This window comes from Pinus tabuliformis, chromosome 1_1 (assembly GCF_031772625.1).
Source record: "Pinus tabuliformis cultivar Carrire ecotype Pingquan chromosome 1_1, CPIR1, whole genome shotgun sequence".
NCBI classification, from domain to species: Eukaryota; Viridiplantae; Streptophyta; class Pinopsida; order Pinales; family Pinaceae; genus Pinus; species Pinus tabuliformis.
In genome coordinates this window covers 167,047,055-167,059,153 of record NC_142297.1, presented here as the reverse complement: position 1 = coordinate 167,059,153, position 12,099 = coordinate 167,047,055, and the positions used below count along the sequence as shown (strand labels likewise).

At 34.9% G+C, this 12,099-nt stretch overlaps 1 protein-coding gene across 3 annotated transcripts in view; it reads left to right on the top strand.

The window, feature by feature from the left end:
* GAF1 (Polymerase/histidinol phosphatase-like protein) overlaps positions 1-4,361 on the top strand; it is a 190,355-nt gene extending 185,994 nt beyond the window's left edge. For 2 of the 3 annotated variants that reach the window (XM_089391720.1, XM_089391721.1), the window contains exon 7: positions 3,520-4,361. In XM_089391720.1, the coding sequence (XP_089247846.1) occupies positions 3,520-3,656 (137 nt within the window). In that variant the 3' untranslated portion in view covers positions 3,657-4,361. The remainder of the gene's footprint in view (positions 1-3,519) is intronic. The other variant, XM_089391722.1, reaches the window with a different exon arrangement.
* The last annotated feature ends 7,738 nt before the right edge of the window (positions 4,362-12,099 follow it).

Genomic DNA, 12,099 nt, shown 5'->3' with positions numbered 1-12,099 from the left:
TTTTGGGTTTTTGGTGGAGAGCTCAAGATTATTTTGGCAGAATTTTCTGAGTACTTTTGGAGACTCAAACTGGCGTTTCTTCCAGCCAGCGGTTGCATAATTTCTAGGGCCAGCGTAGAACATTGAGGAGAAGCCTTTCCTCTGCATCCAGGTAGCATTTTTCTTACTTGGGATTGTCTAGCTTGCTTTGGCAAGCCTAGGTGCACGCATTTCATACATTGTACTCTTGTCCATATGTAATAAAATGGCTGAATTTTGGCGCATTTCCAGTGCAAATTGTGGGTGTCTGATTGTTGTTTAAATATTTCTGTGTTATATGTGTATTTTGCCTTGTTTATCACTGTTATTTCCTTTTTGGAACATTACATCAAAATAATTATTTTTAAGTCAAATATGTTAGTATACCCCTCCAAGATCAAGTCAGCCTAGAAGAGATCAAGTTGGCCTCCTGAAGGTTAATTTGTACCCCATGAAGGATAATTCGTACCCCTTGGAAACCTATATATAAGTGCATTCGACTTTATTTGAAGAGACATCCAAGAAAAATCGATCAAGCAAGAGAAGAAGTTTGATCATAAGAAGAAGAAATTCTAAAGGGCAAGCAAAGTTCAAGAAAGAGAAACTAAAGTTTTGAAGTTTGTTTCGGGCCACATTATCACACGTGTGAGAAAAATTAGGGCACACTTTGCTGCTACTAAACTGAAATTGCGGTCATCTTAAAAGGCTGAAATCTGGTGTCAAAAGAATCAAACATGGAGACCAAATTACCAAAGAAGAAGCACCCTAAGCGAAGAAAGAAAGAGATCTGTTTTACCATATTCCTCCCATACGTGCAAAATTGCAGGTACTTTAGGAAGGCCAAAAATTGCAGGTTTGAAGAAAGAAGTGAAATTTGTTGCAAGGGTCAAAGTTGTGCAAAATAAGTGTTTGACTTGGCTTGACTTTGTGAAAGAGAAGTTCGTCAGAAGGAAAAGTTGACTTGGTCTTGGGTCTAGAGTCTAAAGGTCTTGGAATTCGTCATTTAAAGATTCTATAAGAAGAGAAGAATTCTTGTGGGTTTTTTTTTCTCTAGGAGAGGTTTTGGCCCTAGCTAGAAACCTATATCCTGTCTTCATTTATGTTATTGATATTCATAGTTTGGTAGCTGTTTGATAATAAGAACACCATAATAATCAAGAGAAGAAGAAGCTAATTACAAGTACATCAAGTTAAACAAAAGGATCATCACAAGCAGTTATCAAAGAGAGAGAAATCACCCTAATCTAGCTACCATTGATTTCTCAACAATGATTAAAAAGGGTCTTGATCTTCAAACAGGCATGTTAGGCTATATGAAGCTGGGCCCCCTTCATTATAAAAATATCATATTCATATACATTTTTTTATAAAAATATTATATTTTATTGAGCACTTAAAATATTACTTTGCTTCATCTAGTATCAGAGGCAGGTTTATTATATTTTATTGAGCACTTAAATATTATTTTGCTTCATCTCGTATCAGAGCCAGGTTTGATTGTCACACTTGGTATCAGGGTATGCACAATATTAGTAGATTCAGGGAACATCCACAATATTGTGGACATTAATCTTGCAAAACAACTAAATCTGTTTGTGTACTCTGTGAAGGATGTCACGGTTACAGCTGCTGATGGTCAACCAATTGAACGGGCAGGATGATGGCATAAAAGTTTTGATGCATATACAAAATTTTAAAATACAAATGGGATATTACACTATACCTCTTCATGGAATGGTTAATGCTATCATGAACCTACGCCACAAATCTCTAGGAAAAATTCATGGAAATCCAATGGCAGGGAAGGAACTACAAGTAATATGCTCAAGAAGCCAAAACCCTCCCCAAATAAAACTTGCAAATCTCTTATTTCCGCTGCAAACAAGCTGCCCAAATAATCTCAAACAAACCCAGAGTCAAAATGAAACTCCACAAGGAAAGACAAACTCATTTAGGATTTGCTTTGAGGACAAAGCATTCTCTAAAGGGTTAGACATTGTTACTTATAAAATAAGCTCTGTTACACGGGAACCGCTCCCTAGAAGTGGGAAACTCGTTCCAGTGGTTCCCGCGCTCCCGGAAGCTTTGGAACTATATGGGAACGTTCCCTTTTCTGTGGGAGCTGCAATGGGAGCTTGGGAAAGTTCCGGGAGCTTTGAAGACTGTTTTTTTTTGGAGTTCCCGCGTTCCCTGGGGTTGGGGAATACAGAGCATGTAGAAAAATATGTTGAACTTCCCACAAAACATGAGGCTTTCTTGAAACCTTTGCAGGGAGAAAGGCCAAAGACATCCTTAACACCGATATCCTTAATTGAGAAACTGGAGCAATCCCTTGATGGGTTAAGGAAGCGTGTGACACCTCAATGTAAGGGGGATATCTGGGGTGTCATGCTGATGAGTATTTTTTTTTTGTTTATGTATATGTATCGCAGAATATTGTGTGCATATTGTATGTGGCAATCAATGCTTAACCATTAGAGTCGCTTTACTTTTTCTCATAAGAATAACTAGAGAAACATAAGTAAAATTGTTCCTTTGTATTTTTAAGGCAGATTGTTTCAAACACTGGTCATGTTTCAGATAACTAATAATGAACTTGACATTTTAATATTTTATATATATAAAAGGGAGAGACTCGGGAAGAGAGACACCTAGAGAATATATTTATATATAAGAGAGATTATATATTTAAATTGATTTTAATACTTGAATATTTTGATTTAATATTAATTTTGATTATTATATAATTATATATTTTATATTTTTATATTTTAAATTTTTTTATTATATAATATTACCGTTCCCGATTAGCCGTTTCCTGTAAATTTTGGGGAAACCTCTAGCCGTTCCCGACACCCGTACCCAAGTTCCCAACGTTCCCACGTTCCAGAAACTCATGCAACATAGAAAATAAGTAATAAATTAATAAATAATGTAACTAAATAATAATAAAATCAAATATATAAATAATAATATTAAAGTGTCGCGACTCTTCAAATGGGCACCTTAGCCTATGTCAAGCCAGGCCCCCCTTGTAATAATCATCACATTCATATACATTTTTTAATAAAAATATTAGATTTTACTAAGCACTTAAATATTGATGTGCCTCATAAGGTCATGTGCTTTTTTGGTGTCATTTAGTATATTGTTATTATTTATATATTGCCATTTATTACAATGGCATAGACTTGAATATAAGAAGTTATTCTGCCACAGTTGAGACAAAAGGCAATTTGGGTTTTGCTTTAGGGATATGGCTTGTTCGTCTTGATGATTTTTAAGAAGCGAAATCTGTAATTGCTCTGCCAACTAAAGAAAGATGAGACTAAGATAGAGGTCTATTTTTCCAAAGCAATGTTAGTATTTCATGCTTGGTGTTGTTGCTCACACAAGAAAAGATTCTGCATATTACATGGTCGCTGATAAGAAATGTATTATTCCTTTTCCAATTTTTATAAAACCAATTCTAAAGATTTAGACTTGCTTGCACTGTTGCAGGGACACAAGGAAGATTACGAAGAAAAAAATTGCCTAGGGTTCATGTTTTATCATTCCGTGGCATGCTTAGGTGGCCTTTTTTTAAAAAGAGAGTGCCACCTAGGAAAAGAAATCTCAGAAAACAGCACAAGAAATAAGAGATGGCGTGCCTCTCGGGGTCTGTTTGTTTGTCATTTTTTGTATACATCATATTGTTTTTGACCGGAAGTTCTTTGTAATTGAGGCATGCAATACATATTGTGTTTAACTATCAAACCAGCTATTTTCTTCTTGGATGAATATGTGCAGAATGCTATGTTAAATCCTTTTTGGAGAGGAGACATGGCCAACAGGCATTCTGTCAGTGGATTTCCGAATACATCAGGAAGGAGACACTCCCGCAGTGAGTGATAAATCCATCAATATAGTAGAGGAATGTTCTATTACAAGCATAAGATTCGCACCTTGAAAATAAATCAAAGATGCTGATTCGAGGAGGCCTGGTGTTCAGTGTTCAATTCTTATATTAGAGAGATCAGCAAGTTAAAACAAATTTTGTTGACATGACCGAAACATGTTTTATATATTTCCAAAGAGGGTGTGAAATATCTAACTCACATTTAAATGCTTATCTAGAGATTGATATTATTAGATTCTTCTTTGGAAGACTTGTCTTGTTTAACAGAATGTAAACATAGCGTGTCATTGATCTGTCTGCTTACAACCTGATTTACCACCGTGGAGACTCAGACTGTTATCATGAAACGTCACATGATACAATTTTGACTGTCATTTGAATGATTTACAGATAAGGTTTCTTGAGTATGTCTGGGAGGATTCTATGGTAATCTCTCTTTATATAATGGGAGATCGAGATCATTGTTGGACACTGCACTTGATGTCCCGGCTGAAGCCAGAAGGAAAATATGTGACCACAAGTTGAATTGGTATCATGTGCAGTCTTCTAAGGATAGTATCAGTTTTATGTAATGAACAAATGACATGTGCTTTTTGACTAATTTCCTGTATCAAACTTGCAAAAGCCATCGGATTATTTAGAAGACGGCTTTTTTGAATGAATAAAGCAATTGTCGAATACTGAATCTCACGACACAAAGAAAGGTATCACTTCAGGAGAAGTCAGATTAATGCACTGAACAAATGGCACGTGATTTTTTGTTAACTTCCTGTAGCAATCCCATCGGATATATTACAAAATGAAGTAATACCTTCATATTTAAATAAAGAAAGATGGGTGAAATATTACCTAATGAAGTAATACCTTCATATTTATTATTATAATTATAATTATAATTATTAATTAGGTTGGACGTAATTTCTATCCTTTTGACTTAGTCTAGTTTTTAGCGGGGATATATATATATATATATATATATTTAATGTCTAGTTGCACTGAGCCATCCCAACACATGGCCATGGGTAAGCAACCTGGGACTTAGTTTAGTTTTTAGTGGATATATATATATATATTTAATGTCTAGTTGAACCGAGTCATCCCAACACACGGCCATGGGTAAGCAACTTGGGATTTGAACATGGATTTTTGTATTCACATTCACTTTACATTTTCATGGGCTTGACATGTGAGCTCCCATGGGGATGGGGGCACTGGTCTTTAGTGCACTGTTTTACAACCAGGCGGATTCAACTCGGAAACGGCCGATTCATACCGAGCCGTTAAAAAATTTTGTGACCAGGCCAGCGACCCGGCTCGGTTGACCGAGTCAACTATGACTCGGCCGAGTCATCCAATGACTAGGCCGAGTCATAGTTGACTCGGTCAACCAGGCCGGGTCCGTATTGACCAGGCCGAGTCAATGAAATGCGGCTGGGCAGGCATAAAAGACATAAAAAAATTCATTTTTTTGGTATTTTTCAAATGTTTAATGGAGTTTAAGGATTCCAAACTGTTTAATGCAGTTTAAGTCACATATGTTTTAATATGGAATCGAAATCTGCCATATATCTATTATCACTGTTGACTATTCAAGTGTGAAGGGCGCTGAGTTTTGCTGTATGTGTTTCCTCATTCCACAATTATTTCAGATCGTGTCCATTGTTGGAGTGACATGGTTATGCACTGATTTTCTGAGCTGAAGAGTGAAAGGGCTGATATCACTATCATTGTTGAAGATACCAGTGGTCAATCCCTTTGAAATAAGCCCAGGTTCTTCATATCTGTTTAATGTACAGATCTTATTACAGCTAGTAAATCTGATATCTAGATTCTATATATCAGTCTATATATAAGGTATCGTCCAAATTACAATTGAAATGTCAAACGATGCCCTGGATGAGGGCCTACTCTTGCACTCAACAGAATACCTAAGAGACTCAAAGTTACAAAACAAATTAATGCAAAAAGGACCTAAACAGTACTATGCTGCTGGTTATAAGGCCTAAAATCTGCAGTTAATATAACTTTTCCTCAAGCCCTACTACACATGTCCGAGCCCTAAACACTTTACTTGAGTCTTCAGTGCAAATGATTATCCACAGTCAAGCATAAGTCCTGTAGTTCATTGTTAGTGGATGTCGAGTTCTTTGGAGCAGGTCTGTAATAAAATTCTGGGTGTGCAATTGAAAAGGAATCCCAACCGAATCACAAGGGAAAAAGGAAGAGAACAGATCTTAAGGATAAAAATTTAAAATAACCCTAGACTCAAGGTAAAACAACACCAACGGATCAAAAATACAATAAAGTTCTGAAATTATACTCAATGAATTACCCAAACAAATTCCATTGGAAATTTGGAACACACAAAGGAATACAAATTGAAACCCTTACCTTGACACCTAGAGCTACTGTATATTTTTTTCACTGTTCTGATGATGATGATCCAGACTCCAGAGATTGGTCGAGATGATCTTGGCTCCTCTGGCAGTAGCTACTAGCCAGTAGTAGTGTAGCTGCTAGCAGTGCTGCAGTAGTACTAGTATTGGAGTCTGGTCACCATCACAGTTTACTTTTGTTGTAGAAGCCATTTCTAGCCTCCTTGGTTATTTGTATTTTGTTTTGAGTCTTTGATCATGTATGACAATTGACTATGTATTGCCATTGGGTACCATTTTGATATAATGGATTGGTTCATGAGCCTACTTTGATCATATGTTGTCTTCCATCTATATTATAATGCTGTGTGTTTGGACTTTGGAAACATGAATGAAAATCTTTAAAATTATGTTTAAAATATTTAAAATTATGTTTTTTTATAAAAAAAATAAATATTTAATGTATTTTTTACAACGACCGAGTCATTGAAATCGACTTGGCCGAGTCATTACCGAGTCGGAGTCGGAGTCGGAGTCGATCCTCGGCCGAGTCGGAGTCCGAGTCGGAGTCGTAAAACACTGCTTTAGTGGATATTAATATTAATATAAATTTCTATTTATTTATGTATTGAAGTGTAGCGCTGGTAGATGGGCACGTGCTATTCTTTTTCTTTCATGCATAGTCAGTTCTCTATTAAGTATTCAGGTATAATTGGTAAACCTCAAATTGTACTCTACGAGGAGCTATTTCCTTTAATAATGTGAATTCCTTGATGCATGCTCCTCTAGAAGTTGATGTGTTCTATCTTATGGCAAATGGTGTGTACTAGCACATAAATACAAAGGGAGTCCTAAACAATATTTGTTATAAGATGAAGGGCATCATAATCTGACTTGAAATTCAATACATCGACCTTTAGAAGGTTTTCAAATTTGTGCTTTTCAATAGAAAATATTAGTTGAAAGAACACATGGAAAGTTCACAATTTTTTTTTGACAAACACTAAATCTATTGACAAACCATAGACCTGCAAACTATAATACAGATAATGATTTATTGGTCTTGCTTCTATAGGCAAGGATTTTGCATCTGAGATGAAAATATTTTGGTTAATTATTTAGCAACCACTCTTTGCCCCATGCCCATAAAAAATAATTGTCAAACCAAAAATATAATAATTTTTAGTATCTTAATATAAAAAAAATCATTTTTAAAATAAAATATCCTATCCTTGTTTTCTTGCAAAACAAACGCATGCACAACAACATTGTGACCATAGTGTTATAACACATGTGAAACACCACCACAAGTATAGTTTTCTCATGCCATCACTTGCCTAAATATACCTAGCTACTTTTCACTCTACTTTCACTTGTTCATATATTTGAATAAACTAAAATAAGTTAAGTTTCAACTATATAATTAATAATAAAAACAATCAAATTAAATAGATTAAGAGGTATTAATGGGAGAAGGTTGTTTTCTCATGCCATCCCTTGCTTATCTTAAGTATGCCTAACTAATTTTCACTCGTTCATGTATTTGAATAAACTAAATAAGTTAGTTTCAACCATTTAATTATTAATAAAAACAAACAAATTAAGTATGTTAGAGGTATTAAGGAAATAAAGTTCGCACACAATTGATTTGATTTGATGTCTTGATGTTTTATGTGAACTATTTCACCCATATATAAAAGAATGAATACTGGGAGGGGAGGTTTATATACTTGGATTTATCCATTCTTATATGAGTTGACATGAATTAAAATTAAGATAAATACCATTTTCTTTATTAATATTGTTTGGTTTCATAGTTATTTTCGGAGCTCCCTTACGAAACAAAAAAATGATTTCATCAAAGTAAATTGGATGGTTTAATTATTCTTAAATGCTCAACTAAATAAAATATCAAATAAATAATAATAACAAATGAAGAAATAAATGATGAGAATGAATAAGTGGCACATCTTAATTGGTTAGTCAATGTTATACAATCATTGTCATATGGATTTGTACCAAATCACCAATCTCTCATATTACATATTCAATATATTATTTTAATTGTACGGTTTCTTTTGCGCTATCTTATTTATTTTGGATATTCAATTTATGAATCAAGTACATTTTATATTCAATAAATGAACTTTGTTCATTAAAAACATGTATAGTTTTGTTTGAATGGAGTAGTGTTGTTTTGATGATATATCAAGCATATGTTGGGAATCATGATTGCTGTTAAACCAAAACCTGCAGGTGTTAGTCAACAATCGCATCGCCAGAGATAAGGATCCATGAGAGGCGGTTAGTCCATGTCACGAAATACAGGGGGAGTGTTAGTTTATCCAATGTCCAACAATCTCGCCCCCAACGTGAGCCGGGTGTGTATCGAAATCGTGACCTACTCTCTGATACCACTTGTTGGGAATCACAATTTTCGTTAAACCAAAACCCACAGGTGTTAGTCAACGATCGCATTGCCATAGATAAGGATCCACGAGAGGCGGTTAGTCCATGTCACGAAACACATGGGGAGCGTTGGTTTATCCAATGTCCAACAACATCGCAATGACAAACAAATTAATAGATCCTTTGGAATACATGGTTTTAATTGGTGTTTTAATACCATTGAAATACTCTCGATTTAATGAGGGTTGTTGATGGTTTTAATATTTTTCATTTTTAAGACTAATGAGTTTGTTAGTTGTTTAAGGAGGATATGACATGCAAGCTTGGTTGAGTGTTTTAATTGTAATTAACAATATCAATGGATAAGATGGTTTTACTCTTAGTTCAATGATTAATAGCAATGAACAACTTCCAATATATAAAAAACTCATTGAATTTCTCTATCGATCAAATCATTTGCCCCTTTGAAGTTGAGTGAAATCATTCACTCAAAATGCAATGACTTCAAATCAAACATAGAGATGACCCAAATAATTTTCAAGAATATGCTTTTTGGACTATTTTGTGGAAATCATCAAATTTGCATTTTAAAAACACTTTTGGGATTTAACCTCAATACATGATGTTCTCCACATATATTTCCTATGAACTTGTAGTGTTATTGCTAAATCTAAAATATAAGCTACAAAAACATATATTTTTACTTCTGTCCCACCAATAAAACAAACACTAAAATAACGTACTTGATAGGGAGAAGGTTCACAACCTTTAGGACATATTCCCCTTCACATATCATATCTAGAAATTATTTATAACAAAAGATTTTGTACAATCCTAAATCAAACCTTTAGTTTGTCCTTAACTTGTTAAATAACTTAACAAATATGCTAATTGTACACGATAATGAACACATCAAACAACTTTAGAAGCTACTCATTAACTTGAGAAACATAAGTTTGACTTTTAGATGTATGATGCATAATATTAAGACAACAAAGACACACTTCATTTTACAACATAACAAAGATACAAGTATATACCATCAATTCATTGCATGTTGGCATGACATGTCCTATCCAATTATCACAATTTGGGACACTCCAATTGCATCCAAACTCTAGTTAGGATCACCAACATAAATCCTAAACAACAAAGGTGGCTTAGTAAGGCATCATACTAAGCTACTCATAGCCACTCCAAAGGCTCAACAACAACCTAACATTGACACCAAGAAGTCCACCCTTGATCTCCTAATTGCATTAGATTATTCTTCTAGGAGATTCTCCTAGCTTGCATCATACCAAGATCTAGGTCTTTTTCCTCTTTCTAATAATCGAGGAGGATCTTCACAATCAACAAATTAAATGGTTTAAATTTGTGATGAAAATGTACTCACGTCGAAGAGCTTGTCGAGCGATTTCTAACGCAATTTGAATAGAGTCAAATGGACACCATATGTGAAAGTTACGACTTGCTGAATTTTAAGCCAAACATGGAAAACATTGTAGGAAGGTACAATGCTGATGTCACCATGTTGAGTGGACCTATACAAATTTGACACATGGCAAGGATGATTCATAGCATACTCAGATGCTAACACGTGGCAAGATGAGGTGGCAAGGCTAACACTTGGCACACTTAGATGTTGAGTCATGGCAAGATGATGTGGCAAGGTTGGCACATGGCACACTCAGATGCTAACATGTGGCAAGATGAGGTGGCAAGGATGACACATGGCACACTGTAACATTGACATGTGGCAAATTTGACACATGGAACACTAGGATGTTGATACGTGGCAAGAGGAGGTGAAAACGCTGATACATGGCACACTCAGATGATGACATGTGACAAGATGAGGTAGAAAAGTTAGCACATGGAAAACTAGGATGTTGACACATGGCAAGATGTGGTGGAAAGAATGACAGGTGGCAAGATGAGTAACCAGGATGACATATGGAACACTCAAATGTTAACACGTGGCAAGATGAGTAACCGGGATGACACATGGCACACTCAAATGTTGACACGTGGCAAGAAGTAACAAGGCTAACATGTGACAAATTGACTTGGCTTAACGAGAATTTGATACATGGCTACCACATGGACCAATTAGAGGCTGCGGCGTGGACCAACCAAAGGTTTCCATGTGATTTGCATCCCAATTCCCAACGTCTTTACCATTGCACCACATGTGGATCATGTTGTAGACAATACACAATATTACTTATAATTTGTATAATTTGGATCATGTTGTAGACAATACATAATATTATTTATAATTTGTATCCTTTTGTTCTAAAAATATAAAAATCCATAAATTTGTAGAGATTTGAACATACAACCTAGCCTACACTTGCACGCCAACCTAACCAGCACACCACACACTTGATTTCTATTATGGAAGGGATGTTATTACATTTGTATAATTCGAAAATCCCTTTTATTTAGAGATTTTAATTGCAACAAATTTGGGATAAGATTTGTCATTAAAAGGCAAACTTATTTCTCTTGGCATATAAAAGGATGGATTTTTTTATAAACAAGGATACATATTTTTTGTAAGTTTTTTAAAGAGTAGTTTACAAATTCTTTGAAAAAGAATAAGCAAGTCATTAGGGGATTTTTGAAGTCGAAAATGGGCCTCCTAAGGAAAATGTACAACCAAAATAAACTTTATAAGAATCAATAGGATTCAAGATGATGATGTCAACCATGGGGGATGATTCACCATTTTTGGAGTAAAAAAGTAAAAATAATAAAATAATAAAACTACTTTTTCAACTCGTATTTTAAACTTATCTCCTTAAGGTTTTACTCAAATTTCAAGTGGGAGTACTTGTTGGATGCAAAATTTAATTCCCCATCCAAGGAGTACCCATGCTGTATATTTTGGACCTAGCTACATGAAAAATGAGAAATACATGAAAAAAATGTGATTGCAATCACGTTTTTCATGTATTTCTCATTTTTCGTGTAGCAGGGTCCATCGAAAGTATGCAACATGTTGCCGCTCGAAATTTGAATAAACCAATAGGGAGATAAGTTGAAAATACATTTTTTTCTTTTTTCCCTCTAAAATTTGATGATGTAATCAAATCTTATTTTGTTATTTCCACTATTATTTTATAATTTCCTTAGAACGCCCATTTTATACCTCAAAACTCCCCTAATGAGTAGTGTTGCTTATGAACTCAAGCCTCTTATTGGGAGAGAGTTTTTGTGAGGCCTTATGGGAGAATGAGCCACTTGATGTGAGAAGCTTAGCCTCTTGTGAAGGAGAACCAACCCGTTATTGGGAGATAATTCAACTATTTTTGTAAAAGGAGAAGTCCCCTTTGCAGGAGAACTAATGAAGTAGTTCGACTTTTGTGCAAACTCAGAGACATAGCCAATGTT